We start from the raw sequence: 15,344 nt of genomic DNA, 5'->3' as shown, positions 1-15,344 counted from the left end.
CTGCAGTTACTGGGAGCGTGATCGCCCCCATTGGCTGGATGGTATCCCTGAGAAACCCTTTAACGGCGTAGGGGAGACCCTCAGTTTTCCAACATCAATCCCCATTTTGACAAACGCCTCCCAGAACAGTATATCAGCCGAGCTCCCATTGTCCACTAGTACCTGCCTAGTGGTATAATTAGCTATCACGAGAGTTATTACTAGAGCATTGTCATGCAGATATATAATGTCTTCCCTGTCCGCCTCTTCGAAGGATATCACTATTCGCTCATTGCTGAGCTTTGGTTGTTTGTGTGCTCTATCCACCACGAACACTTCTTCATATCTTGTCTTTCGTGCATACGCCTTTTGGTTAGATGTGGAAATACCACCCCCAGCAAAACCTCCAGCTATGGTTTTTATTTCTCCTATGGGCACCCTGTTTCGATTGCCTCTTGGGGGAGATCTCTCTCTCCTGTACTGGCGGTTACTGACATAGCGTCTCCTTTTTGGACTGAAACTCCGCTTTGCTTCTTGCCTAGTCTCCTGACGCCTTTTAGGCTTTGATCGCTCCAATTCGCCAGTTCCTGCTGTGACGCCCCCAAATTCCGTTTGGGATCGAACGGAAATTTGAAGCGTCGAGACATGCAACACAAGATTACCTGCCCCCGTTCATGACATATAAGATGCAATGTTCCTAACATGCATCTAACAATGTGCAATATTCGCAGCGGATAAATTTTTTTTTTTTTAGCAATACTATGCACCAAATTGAAAATATCCCAAATGCTTAAAACATACTTCATACATAAAAACCTATTGAACAACTAAAATCACAACACTAGTCCAAAATAGTTATGATCCAAAAGTACTGGAGATGCAACTCCATCGTACAAGTAGTAATTTAACTACTATATTAACATTAACGACGCACCCTCGTTCAATCGACTGTGTCTAGTTGGTCAGCTCCTGATCCTCTTTCAGGTCCTCTAACAAGATCTACCATTCGGAGGGAATGGTAGTTGAGACTACCACAGTGAGATTTGATTACAAATCTCAGCAAGTTAACAAAAAACTTTCACACATGCTAATGATGCATGGATGACAGTAAAAGCATAAATGCATAATCAAATTCATAAATAATTAAAGCATAACTTAGCGTACAACATAGCATAATTGACATAACTTAAATTGAAACATGAACTGAACTTGACTTGACATGAACTTGATCTGAAACTTGACTTAGTATGAACTTACTCTGAAACTTGAATTAACATGAAAAATACATACTCCACAGTTGTTGTGGCCCCATGTATTCTACTCAAACTTGACTTAACATGAAAAATACATACTCCACAGTTGTTGTGGTCCTATGTATTCTACGTGTAAATACATACTCCACAGTTGTTGTGGCCCCATGTATTCTACACATCACAATGCAGTAAAATACATACTCCACAGTTGTTGTGGCCCCAGGTATTCTACACAAACTGAATGTACTCAAGATGAAACGTGACTGGAAAACGAAAGGACTGGAGCCCCGATGTAACATAACGTGATTTGAACATAACTTGAAATACATGACCAACTTGAGATAGAAACATTTCGTAACATGACATAACATATAATAGACAATATATTTAACATGACATACTTGTAATGTACAGTAATACATGACAGAATATATTATGTAACAGATAAAAATTGATGACAGAATAAATTTTGTATAATAGACAATTACGTGATAACTTGGCATGGCATGACATATATGATAACATACATACATACACAACTATGGAAAACACACTATGGCCGAAACATTCATAGGTCATTTCCCTTGATTTTTGTTGCAATTCCTTCCAACTTCAAAACTCATGCTTAAACCAAAATTTTGCAACAAACATCTTTCAATCCTAAGTTCAAAACCATACTTAAAACATTGATTTAGAAAAAACTAATAATCAACACCAAACTTTTTTGTAAAAAAATCCAAGCACTTGAATCACAAGTTTTGACATTAAATCAAAACATCTCCAAGAGTTTCAAAAATCAAATCTTACTTCTAACATATTCATAATATCATCCTAACATCAACCATGCTTTAAATCATCAAACCAAAGTCACCAAAATCACAAAATAACATTTGGAGTTTTTGGTTTTACACTTAGTCCAAAAACAGAAACTTTTTCCTCAACTAGTTTTGATAAATCTCTTGATCTATGACTTATAAATATATGATCTTCAAACCAAACCATCACATGGTTTAAAAAGATGTCCTAAAACATATATAAGCTTCTAATTCAAGATCACATGGTTAAAAATTAACCAAAACATAAATTTAGCCAAGAATATCCACACTTTGGCTTATTTGAATATCTCTTTGTATAAAATTTCATATCTTTGAAACTAACATCAAATATCTTCAAAATAATAATATAACATGTATATAAAATACTTAGGATCTTCTAATAAAATTATTTAAGTCATTAGAATATGTTTAGACCACCAAAGAGTTAAACTTTCTCAAAACAGAAACTGTTTTTCTTCTTCCAGTTTCTAAGTTTCTAAATCTAAGAAAATCTTTCATCAAAACCTTTAATCATGCAAAAATTCTCAACCAATAGTCACATATACATGTTAACAATACTCCATAAAAATTTCGGGCCAATATATCCATTAGCTTGGTCAAAAATTCCAAACTATAACATATTCTCCAATTTATCTCCCAGAATGACCTTTCTATAGTTTACACAATATTTGACTGACCAAATGATCTTAAAATGGGGCAAATAAGATATCCATGTAAACTAGACTAAAAAAGAAACAACTTATATGAAGGAGACTTTATGATAAAATAATTACAACAGCTTCGAAATGGGCGTGCAAAAGAAATCCTAAAAGCTGTCCGAGAGAGAGTGTTTGATAATCTTTTATTGGAATGTGTAATTGAAGATAAGTTCATGGGTGCTGGCTGGACATACTTATGGACGAGATAAGGGAGGTGATAAGGCTGGAGTTGAGAGTTGAGTGTGGTTTTCTCTTACCAAAATATCTATAAAAGATTATCTCAAAATATTCTATCCAATAATGTCTACAAAAATCAGCTCAATATATTTTCCAAATGTGGAGTAGACTTGGAAGAGTAAGGTGGCTAAAATATTTCCATGTGTCTAAATAAAATTTTGCTAACCTAATTTGGACATTACACACTGTGATTTTGAAAAACACTACGCTTAGTACGTTTACCGATCTTACTATTCACTCCAAAAATAAACGTAACAAACTTAGTACTGAAAAATCCTCAATATTCCATTAAGCCTAGTGGTGTAGACTATAATGTATTCTGACACTTCTAACTATCTCAAATAATTAAAATCGCATTTCTAGCACCATAGTGAGGGATAACACTAACTATGTTGACATGCTAAAACCTATGCGATTAATCAATTCGTGTAAACTTACGGAGTTTTCACGAGGTTTCTAAAGTCAATAGAAATTCCACAATTGAATTTCTAGCGGCTGTTACAATCTCCCCTCCTAAGCATGACGTAAAGCTCCTGATTCTCCTTCAAGTCCTGTAACAAGATCTACCATTCGGGGGGAATGGTAGTTGGGACTACCAAAATGAGATTTGATTACAAATCTCAGTAAGTTAACAAAAAAACTTCCACACAAGCTAATGATGCATGGATGACAGTAAAAGTATAAATGCATAATCAAATTCATAAGTAATTAAAGCATAACTAGGCGTACAACATAGTATAATAGACATAACTTAAATTGAAACATGAACTGAACTTGACTTGACATGAACTTGATCTGAAACTTGACTTAGCATGAACTTGCTTTGAAACTTGAATTAACATGAAAAATACATACTCCACAGTTGTTGTGGTCCCATGTATTCTATGTGTAAATACATACTCCACAGTTGTTGTGGCCCCATGTATTCTACACAAACTTGACTTAACATGAAAAATACATACTCCACAGTTGTTGTGGCCCCATGTATTTTACGTGTAAATACATACTCCACAGTTGTTGTGGCTCCATGTATTCTACGGAAACTTATTCTTTAACTGCTTAAATACATACTCCACAGTTGTTGTGGCCCCATGTATTCTACGTGTCATAATTGCTGTGTCTCACGTAGTGTATGCGCCACAATTGCTGTGACCCCATACATAAGTAATCAAGATGAAACGTGACTGGAATACGAAATGACTGAAGTCCTGACGTAACATAACGTGACTTGAACATAACTTGAAATACATGACCAACTTGAGATAGAAACATTTTGTAACATGGCATAACATATAATAGACAACATATTTAACATGACATACTTGCAACAGTGAATATTACATGACTTGACATACATATAATAGATGGCATACTTAGCAAGACGTACTTGTAAGGTACAGTAATACATGACAGAATATATTATGTAACAGATAGAAATTCATGACAGAATAAATTCTGTATAATAGACAATTACGTGATAACTTGGCATGGCATGATATATATGATAACACACATACATACACTGCAGTTGCTTTACTTAGCACACATACACAATAGACTGCTAGTAAGTTAAAAGCTAACTTACCTCGATCTCCGCGTTTCTTATAAAACTTCAAGTGCAATCACGAGGAACTGTAATTAGTGATTCTAAAAGTTAGAACTAAATCACTAATAATTTGAAATATGGAAAATACTAACTTAAAGAGTAAAATTTTTATTTTACTCTCTACATGTGGAAAAATGACCATTTTACTCATAACTTAAGGATTTTGCATACTAACTCCAAAAGTTTCCAAAATTTACATTCCTCATGTAAATTTTGTCCTAAACTTAAATATCAACTCAGAAAAATTTAAAACAAAACACAACTATGAAGAACACACTATGGCCGAAACATCCATAGGCCATTTCCCTTGATTTTTGTTGCAATTCCTTCCAACTTTAAAACTCATGCTTAAACCAAAATTTTGCAACAAACATCTTCCAATCCTAAGTTCAAAACCATACTTAAAACATCCATTTAGAAAAAACTAATAATTAACACCAAACTTTTTTGTAAAAAGATCCAAGCACTTGAATCACAAGTTTTGACTTTAAATCAAAACATCTTCAAGAATTTCAAAAATTAAATCTTACTTCTAACATATTCATAATATCATCCTAACATCAACCATGCTTTAAATCATCAAACTAAAGTCACCAAAATCACAAAATAACATTTGGAGTTTTTGGTTTTACACTTAGTCCAAAAACAGAAACTTTTTCCTCAACTAGTTTTGATAAATCTCTTGATCTATGACTTATAAATATATGATCTTCAAACCAAACCATCACATGGTTTAAAAAGATGTCCTAAAACATATATAAGCTTCTAATTCAAGATCACATGGTTAGAAATTAACCAAAACATAAATTTAGCCAAGAATATCCATACTTTGGCTTATCTGAATATCTCTTTGCATAAAATTTCATATCTTTGAAACTAATATCAAATATCTTCAAAATAATAATATAACATGTATATAAGATGCTTAGGATACTCCAATAAAATTATCAAAGTCATTGGAATAGGTTAGACCACCAAAGAGTTAAACTTTCTCAAAACAAAAACTGTTTTTCCTCTTCCAGTTTCGAAGTTTCTAAATCTAAGAAAATATTTTATCAAAACCTTTAATCATGCAAAAATCCTCAACCAATAATCATATACACATGTTAACAATACTCCATAAAAATTTCGGACCAATATCTATCCATTAGCTTGGTCAAAAACTCCAAACTATAACATATTCTCCAGTTTATCTCCTAGAATGACCTTTCTATAGTTTATATAATATTTGACTAACCAAATGATCTTCAAATGGAGAAAATAAGATATTCATGTAAATTAGATTCAAAAAAGAACAACTTATATGAAGGAGACTTTATGATAAAACACTTACAAGAGCTTCGAAATGGGTGTGCAAAAGAACTCCTAAAAGCTGTCCGAGAGAAAGTGTTTGATATTCTTTTAATTGAAAGTATAAATGAAAATAATTTCGTGGGGAGAGGTGGCTGGAGATACTTATGGATGAGATATGGAAGAGATGAGGCTGGAGTGAGAGTTAAGTGTAGGACTCTCTTACCTAAAGTGAGAGTTAAGTGTAGGACTCTCTTACCCGGAGTGAGAGTGGAGTGTAGGACTCTCTTACCTAATAATATCTACAAAAATCAATTCAAGATATTTTTACCCAATAATATCCACGAAATTAGTTTAAAATATTTTTATCTAATAATATCTACAAAATTAGTTTAAGATATTTTTATCTAATAATATCTACAGTTTTGAACAGACGTTTTGTCCGAAAATATGAAAAAATGTTATTGCGCCATAAGACCTTAAATAACCCTCCGAGTCTAATGGCACAAATCATAATACATTTTGACACTTCTAACTATCTCCAATAATTAAAAACACACTTCTGATACCATAGTAAATAATAACACTAACTATGTAGTTAGACTAAAACCTATACGATTAATGGATACGTGAAAACTTATGGGATCTTCACGAGGTTCCGAAAGCTAATAGAAATTTCACAATTAAATTTCTAGCGGGCTGTTACATAGGATCTTCTAATAAAATTATTAAAGTCATTAGAATAGGTTTAGACCACCAAAGAGTTAAACTTTCTCAAAACAGAAACTGTTTTTCTTCTTCCAGGTTCTAAGTTTCTAAATCTAAGAAAATATTTCATCAAAACCTTTAATCATGCAAAAGTCCTCAACCAATAGTCACATATACATGTTAACAATACTCCATAAAAATTTCGGACCAATATCTATCCATTAGCTTGGTCAATAACTCCAAACTATAACATATCCTCCAGTTTATCTCCCAGAATGACCTTTTTATAGTTTACATAATATTTGACTGACCAAATGATCTTCAAATGGGGCAAATAAGATATCCATGTAAATTAGACTAAAAAATGAACAACTTATATGAAGGAGACTTTATGATAAAACACTTACAACAGTTTCGAAATGGGCGTGCAAAAGAACTCCTAAAAGCTGTCCGAGAGAGAGTGTTTGATAATCTTTTATTGGAAGGTGTAATTGAAGATAAGTTCATGGGTGCTGGCTCGACATACTTATGGACGAGATAAGAGAGGTGATAAGGCTGGAGTTGAGAGTTGAGTGTGGTTTTCTCCTACCCAAAATATCTATAAAGAATTATCTCAAAATATTCTATCCAATAATGTCTACAAAAATCAGCTCAATATATTTTCCAAATGTGGAGTAGACTTGGAAGAGTAAGGTGGCTAAAATATTTCCATGTGTCTAAATAAAATTTTGCTAACCTAATTTGGACATTACACACTGTGATTTTGAAAAACAATGCGCTTAGTACGTTTACCGAGCTTACTATTCACTCCAAAAATAAACATAACAAACTTAGTAGTGAAAAATTCTCAATATTCCATTAAGCCTAGTGGTGTAGACTATAATGTATTCTGACACTTCTAACTATCTCAAATAATTAAAATCGCATTTCTAGTACCATAGTGAGGGATAACACTAACTATGTTGACATGCTAAAACCTATGCGATTAATCAATTCGTGTAAACTTACGGAGTTTTCACGAGGTTTCTAAAGTCAATAGAAATTCCACAATTGAATTTCTAGCGGCTGTTACATGTGCTAACTCAGTGACTCTTTTTCTCATGGTCGTGCAGTCCTCCGTCCAGTGTGAACTCGTCTGATGGTACTTGCAGTATCAACTGCTTGCTTTGGTAGGGCGGCGGTTTTCCTTTTCTTTCTCCTCTTCCTGTATGCCCAGATTATTGTGCACCAATCTGAGGTTGCGATCTGTCTGCCCTTCTCTTGCTCTTTCTCGCCTACTGGGATTACCCTTCTTATCAGCTCGCCTATTTTTTCGCTCATCCTGAGTATCCTCTTTACAGGGGTCCACCAAAGTTTGCAGAGTATCTTTTGCGTTGACAAAATCATCCGCCCTGTCCATGAATTCTCTGAGGGTGGAAGGAGTCATTTGGGCCAACTCCGTCATGAAAGGATTGCGCAGCCATACCCCTCCTAAGAGGGCGGCTAGGGTGAACTTCTCATCTTGGTCATTCGTTGTTAAGAGCTCCTTGTTGAAACGGGCCAAGTAGGCTTTTAAATTCTCATCCTCCCTTTGCTTAACTGTTAACAGATAGGCAGTTGGGCGCCGCGTCTCTGGCTAGGCATGAATTGAGTCAAGAACTGCTTTGCCAGTTCCTCGAAATTGTCTATTGACCTTGGTTTAAGGGTCCCGAACCATCCTCGAGCGGTCCTCTTTAGAGTCAGAGGGAAGGCTCGGCATGCAATTTCTCCTTGAAAACCATGAAGCGTGATATGAGCTTTAAAGTTTTCCAGATGATCTACTGGTCCTTAGACCCATTGTACATATCTATCTGGGGAACTTTAAATTTTGGCAGGAGCGGTACAACCATAATACGGGCACTGTACGACATGTCTGTTTGGTGGAGCAGGCTTTCCACTAAGGAAGAACTGCCCATCTTCTTCGCCATCTCTTCATATTTTCTTGCCAACTCCTTCAACTCATCATGCATCTTTTCTTTCTCCTTGCATTCAGCATCTTTTTCGACCCTGCAATGTGCTTCTTGCTCACCTTGTTCACTGTGAGCAGGTACATCATCATTATGAGAATTGGCGTTCATTCGTCTCAAGTTATTGTTCTCTTTTTGCAAGACTCACATGACCTCTAGAGCTTGTTTCAATTTCTCCTCTGCTACTGCTAGTCACACTTCCACAGATGACGGTCTGACGTCCATCGTTCGATTTGCTACTGAGCGTGTTACAATCGGCATGTGAGAATTAAGCTGAATCACAAAATCCCACAGACGGCACCAATGTTTGGGACATGTCTCACTTTCAATCTCCCACAGTTCAGCTGTTCTTCTTTGTGGAAACTTGAGGGGGGCTCCTCCTGTAAACACTCCGATGCTCAAGTTAGTTTAGAAAAATTATTCTCTTCAAACCTTAAAAATTACCTGTATATATAGGTTCATTTGTTGCACATATCTCTTCTAAGATTTATCAGAAGTGATCAAGACTTAAGATTTTGAATAATCTTATCATTTTTTATTGTTTTTATCCTTCCGTTAATGGTGGTGTCATGTATATCTCTTTTTGAAATTCTTTTTAATCATTTTTTCATGACGTTCGGGCTCATACTGAGTTTAAACTCTAGATTTTTTAATATTTAATATATCATAGATTTTTTTATATGCTTTAAGATTGGAATGGTCCCTCCAAGTAAAATGGACAACTGATTGATTTTAAGTTTATTTTCTTAGTGACTAAGAGAACCGGAAGAAATTATTTAAAAAAAAAAAAAAAGGAAAGGGAAGAAAAGTATACAGCAGCACACTCAAATGACAATGATACAGTGCCACGGAGTCACAGTCTCGTAAACAATTTACACACGGAACTCCTTCGATGGGCCATGGCCGACAAGAACACGGCCATCCCATCATTTCAACAGGCTCAACTCAAAAGACACCGAGAGGTCCAACAAAAACAAAGGCAAAGACAAGAAAATAGAAAAGTAATTGAGTTCTGAAACTAGCAACAACCTACCTTCTTGTTGTACAGAAGTCTCTCAGTCTGATTATGGAGGCGTTGATGGAGGATGAGGAAGAGCACGGCTGGAGAGAAGTGAAGCTGCCTAGTTTGATACCCATAGTGCCGGAGCCAGGGCTGGAGAGAGAGACGGGGGAGAGGAGGCAAGGCCGGGACATACTGATAGCTGTGGATCACGGTCCCAAGAGCAAGCACGCCTTTGATTGGGCCCTCATCCACCTCTGCAGGCTCGCTGATACCCTCCATCTAATCCACGTCGTTTCCAGTAAGTAATTTTATATCTTTGTTTATCATTATTTTTTTTTTTATGTTTGATGATCGTAAATTTGTTGAGTGTTAATTTTTTATGGGTTTTTGTTTAGGCGTGAAGAACGAACTCGTTTACGAGACGAGCCAGGGGCTGATGGAGAAGCTTGCTGTTGAGGCCTTTCAAGTTGCCATGGTAAGTGAGTCATCTTTATTAATTTATTTATTTTCCTGCAATTCCAGTGGAACAATCTCTATGTAAAAGTTGTGCGAAGATACATATTTTAGAGTTTCGACTTTGATGGAAAATCCAAGGTGCAAACTCGGTACCTTTAACATGATTGGGCTCGGAGTCGTTAATGATAATTTTGCATAAGGTGGTCTCCCCATTTATTATATCAACGTCTAATGGTCTGACTTCAACCATTTTGTTCTTAAAGTTCATGCACAGAAAAAATTGTTCTCTTGCTTCAGCTATTGTGCTTTATTGCCTTGGCATCCTTCCAATAGCTTGGGAATTTGGAGGCAATTTGATTCTTTACACTATAGTACCATACTAAGCAGTTTAGAGTAGTAATTATTTGATATTCCCGGTACTTAAATAAAAAATATTATCTGATGTACCTCTATCGTTGCGTATATAGATTCCACCTGAAATTATATGTTATCTTTAATAATACCAAAGAAATCTTTGTTATAGTTAAAGTCTAAAGTTATAGGGGATATGAGATGAGATGAGATAGTTTGGATTTAGAGATGAGATGATATGAGATTGTTTTGAAAGCTAAATAAGATATTGTTAGAATATTATTTTTTAATATTATTATTGTTTTGAGATTTGAAGAAATTGAATTGGGATATGAACAAATTGATTTTTTATTTTTATTTTTATTTTGTGTGAGAATTTGGAAAAGTTGTAATGATGAGAGGAGATGATATGCTTTCTGAATCCAAATGGAGAGACTTGTCTCATATAATTTATTAAGTGGCACTTCTCCCTTCTCTACCATTGTGATGTGTTATGACACTTGCATAGGAATTAGTTCATGTAGTCAAGTTACTCATTATAAAAACAACGTACTCAAGCTAAACTGTCAGAGTTTCATGATTTTTTTTTCATCACACATGACTGAACTCTCCTGCAATTAGAAACCTCGGCTCATGACTCAAAACTCATTTGGCAACCTCCAAACATAAATCAGCTGTACCCAATTGCTCTACAGTTCGGTTTTAATCAATTTTATGGTCAAGTGGGAACCTAATATGAAAAGAATTTCCATATCCAGTCATTTTTCAGTTGATTGAGCGTTCAGTTGATCTTGTGCTCCCTTTATGGTGTGATTATCACTAAGCTTCGCCAAATGGGATACACTCTATCAAAGAAAATATAAGATAACCCCAACTTAGTCACTGGTTTTATATGTAAAATTGTCACTACTAAAAATTTGACCATTTGCCAGTGTTGGTCCCTTCTTTATTTTTATTATTGAACTTAAATGATCTTATGGAACAGGTAAAGACAGTGGCTCGGATCATGGAAGGGGATCCCGGCAAGGTAATTTGCAAGGAGGCAGAAAGGTTGAAGCCTGCAGCGGTGGTCCTGGGTACAAGAGGCAGAAGCATTATCCAAAGGTTCATCGTCTCTCTCTCTCTCTCTCTCTCTCTCTCTCTCTCTCTCTCTCTCTCTCTCTCTCTCTCTCTCTCTCTCTCTCTCTCTCTGTGTTTGTCTGACTATCTCAGTTATATTATTGTTGGGGCTTCAGTGTACTGCAGGGAAGCGTGAGCGAATATTGCTTCCACAACTGTAAATCAGCACCTGTAGTAATTGTGCCTGGAAGAGGTATTTTTTCTTACTAATGAAGTCCTCAAAATTTCCTTTAGTGTGCATCAATTCTTAAGGAATTATACCTTGGATTTGCAGAGGCTGGAGATGAGTCTTTGATATAGTGAAATGGCATTCAATAAACTGTAAGTCCCGAGTGTTGTGATGTCAATAAGCGCTTGCTTGGTTGTAGATAGTTGTTTTTTGTAACAGTTTGTGTGACCAGAATGAGCATTAGATGATAGTGTGACTGATTTGTAAAGCATATATCAATTTATTTATTTGAATTAGATGTTGCTATGTGGATTCAATTCGGGGTAACGGGCTTGGCTTCACTGTAGTAAAATTTGTAGGGCATCATCCCAAAGCTCTAAAACACGAATAATTTTACTTATCATCCCCACATACCACACTTATTTTAATTTTTTTTCATTTTTTCTATAACAAATATATAGTGCATGGATGATAAGTGGAACAACTCAATTAGTTTAACAAGAATAAAATAAAATAAAAAATAATAAAAATAAAAAATAATATTAAAATATGTAAAGTGTATGGTGTGTAATGCTGAGCATCCCTCCTGGAACATATAGATGTTATGGTCTTTTATTTTTCAACTACTTTGACCACAATGGCTTGAAGTTGATACCAACAGCTTGAACAGAACTCATCTATAAACAAAGTTGAAAGGAGACCATCATTTTAAAAACATCTGTTCTCTGAGTCGATCGGATCAAGTTTTTGAACACAAATGTATGTATGTCTAGCTAATCTTGTGTCTTTCATTCGACTGAAGCTTGACATTCGATTGAAGTTTAAGATGACATAGACCAATACATCTGTTTTAATTGAAGAGGAAACAGGAGAACAGGAAGCTGAGAGATAATTTGGTGAAACTAATGAGCATATAATCCTATTGAATTGCTTGTTTTAAATCATTGTGATCATGAGCTTATCTATCATATTTTCATTAGTTCTATCAGGTCGGTAATAAATTCTGCACATCTATGTTGCTGGCGCTTTCCCCAATGTCTCGTACTAGTATATTGATAGATCAAAAGTGCATCTGCAGCTATATATTCTCCCCAATGGATCTGCACCTATATGCTTACCATACCAACTCAGTCCCTCCGCCATGCATTTCCGACTTTGATATCTTAGCCATGGTCCATGTTGGTTTCAAATTAATTGTGTCAATAGCAAGACGCCTCTCACGTGGAAGACTGACCATCTTGGCCTTAGAAAACTGATTTCTGAAATCAAAGTAGTCTGCCTTTCATTTTAGCTCTCGCAATTAGCCTAGCCTGGAAAGTTTTCCTCGTTCTTGTTACTTCTCTTCGTTATAATGTGGTCCGTCTCTTGGACAGAAACTCGAGTTTTCAAAACTATAAAACCTTATTGAGACGAGTGACGGTTGTTTGGGAAGTTCTGGGCCTACTACCGTTCACAATTATCTTTAGGATCCAACAAAAGTTCTTGTACCCAAGCTTGGTAGAGCCTGGGCTTTTTATGGTGTGGGAAAACTCTGTGTCAGGTTGCCCAACCGCAATGGCTCCGGTGTTACTCTCCAACCTTAAAAGATACTGTTTGAAAAATCAGCATGAGGTGAAATAAATGTATTAACATCTGTTACTTTCCCACCATTCTTATCTTCCCTTCCTGCAATCCAGAACCATTAGTCTTAGAGTTCCACTGATTTTTATTTTTTAAGGATTATCCTACCAGAAAGAGACAGCTTTCGAGTTCAATGGCGCCCAACAAATCTTGGGAGTGGTACCGATATTTGCTCACTTCCAAGAGAATCCTTGGCTTTCTTGTAGAGTTCTGTTGTGAGTACTGAAAGGTGGAGAGAAAAACCTTCTGAAAGTATTTACAAGGGATAATTTTCATTCAAAGCTGATAATGGACCCTAGAAAGGGAATGATAATATCGCCATATAAAGGAACAAAGAGAATCGAAGAGATCTTGGGTATGGATGAGGCCAGCCCCACCCCTATCGCTATTATACATAGCTTGAAAATGAAGGGAAGCTGACGCTCTTCTTTACACACCAAAAGCAAGAAGATGCGGTGAAGATGTGTGTAGGCGACCTTTTTCAGTGGTCCCCAAACCATTTCCACAACCTAACACTTAAAAACCTCCTTCCTTGTATGGTAAAATTGTGACCTAAATGCCTATAGAAGTTACAGAAGACCAACTTTTCTTAGAGAATACTCTACCCAACTCAGAGGAGTACAGCCACAGGACCATCATTCAGACTTTGTTCATTAACATCTTCCAGTTTAAGCAAAAGACTAATGGTACAGGCTTCATGATAACATAGTAAGATCTTAAATTCTAATCCTTATTCTAATTTTTTATTTATTAAATATTTAACATAATACATTTATTTTTAAAGGAGAGCTCATTCATATGTGATGAAATTTATTAAATATATAAATTAAATAATTAAATTTAACTCCAAAAGTTTTGAAACAGAGATGATAATTGACTTTTGGGTCCTTTGACAATCACAACTACCATGTTAAGTAATGATTTGGGGTAGTAGCTAGTCAACCACATTCTACCATGATATGGCAATAAGATAAGCTTGTATGATTGGCATAATTGCTCTGCAACAGCTGAAAGCTTTTTTACCATGTGAAGTAATAATTTCAGGTAGTAGATAGTCAAACCACTATCTAATATGATATGGGAATGATATAAAACTCAGATAATTGGCATAATTACTCTGCAACAGAGAGAGAGAGAGAGAGAGAGAGAGAGAGAGAGAGAGAAAGAGAGAGAGTGAGAGTGAACTGTTTATTCAATTCAGAAAGTAAAGAAACATAAGTCGATCGTGGTATGATGTAATCCAGTTCCGAGGTGCTGGGTCCCTCACGACATGAAACCCACCCATAACAAATTGAATGTGAATGATTGGATATGTTGGTCCTCTATAATCTCCTTCTGCACATAATAATGGCATATTATTATCGGCCTTCTACTGCATAATTATCAGCCTTCTCAATCAACATATTACTCTCTCCAAGAGGGAACTCTCAGACGGTCCTAGTGCTTGAAAGTTGTCACTTAGGTTCATCCAACAGAGGGACAACTTGTACCACTGGATTAAAGTATACCATTTGCACAAACAAATATGTTTGCTGCGACAGTTTGATGCAGGTTAATTTACTTTTGTAATGGTTTGTCTTTCAATTGAAACGAGGGTTTTATTATTTAGTTCGATTTGAAGATGGTGCCCATTTTCTGTAATGGTAAGCGTACATGCAGCCTCAAGGTGTGACATAGTAGTGAACGAGGACGGGCAGTGTAGACCAGACGTTCTGATTTTGAAACTCTGCATTCATGTTGACTGTCATATTGGAAAATACCTTTTGATTATTCGAGATGTATTTGCGGGAACCCTTTGCTGAGAATGTCACCAAAGACCCACACGCCCCGGTGCAAAAAGTAAATGTATCTTCTTCTTTTTTCTAATCAAAAAAGTAAATGTATCTGCTACCCCGGTGGAAAAATCTCCCTTTTAATTATCCCTCTTCTTTATTCTTTTGTGCCCTACCCTTGGTTCCGTCATCCATCTCCATCAACTTTTCTTAGTACCTCTAGCGTGTTTTAGGTTACAGTAGAAAGCAAAGAAACAGAGGA

At 35.8% G+C, this 15,344-nt stretch overlaps 1 protein-coding gene across 1 annotated transcript; it reads left to right on the top strand.

Moving 5' to 3' along the window:
* Positions 1-9,487: 9,487 nt before the first annotated feature.
* On the top strand, positions 9,488-12,007 carry LOC122311063 (universal stress protein Slr1101-like). Its single transcript, XM_043125421.1, has 5 exons — positions 9,488-9,893; positions 9,991-10,070; positions 11,388-11,506; positions 11,638-11,714; positions 11,796-12,007. Exons 1-5 carry the CDS (start codon positions 9,659-9,661, stop codon positions 11,819-11,821), a joined length of 537 nt encoding a protein of 178 aa, XP_042981355.1. The 5' UTR covers positions 9,488-9,658; the 3' UTR covers positions 11,822-12,007.
* Positions 12,008-15,344: the final 3,337 nt, after the last annotated feature.

The sequence above is a fragment of the Carya illinoinensis genome, chromosome 5, assembly GCF_018687715.1.
Source record: "Carya illinoinensis cultivar Pawnee chromosome 5, C.illinoinensisPawnee_v1, whole genome shotgun sequence".
NCBI lineage: Eukaryota > Viridiplantae > Streptophyta > Magnoliopsida > Fagales > Juglandaceae > Carya > Carya illinoinensis.
The sequence above is the reverse complement of the archived record's forward strand: the minus strand, read 5'-3'. Positions and strand labels throughout refer to the sequence as shown.

Coding starts and splice junctions, on each gene's coding strand:
- LOC122311063 (XM_043125421.1), top strand. CDS start 9,659: ATGGAGGCGTTGATGGAGGATGAGGAAGAGCACGGCTGGAGAGAAGTG. Junction 9,894..9,990: donor TCTAATCCACGTCGTTTCCA/GTAAGTAATTTT, acceptor GTTTTTGTTTAG/GCGTGAAGAACGAACTCGTT. Junction 11,715..11,795: donor AGTAATTGTGCCTGGAAGAG/GTATTTTTTCTT, acceptor TTGGATTTGCAG/AGGCTGGAGATGAGTCTTTG.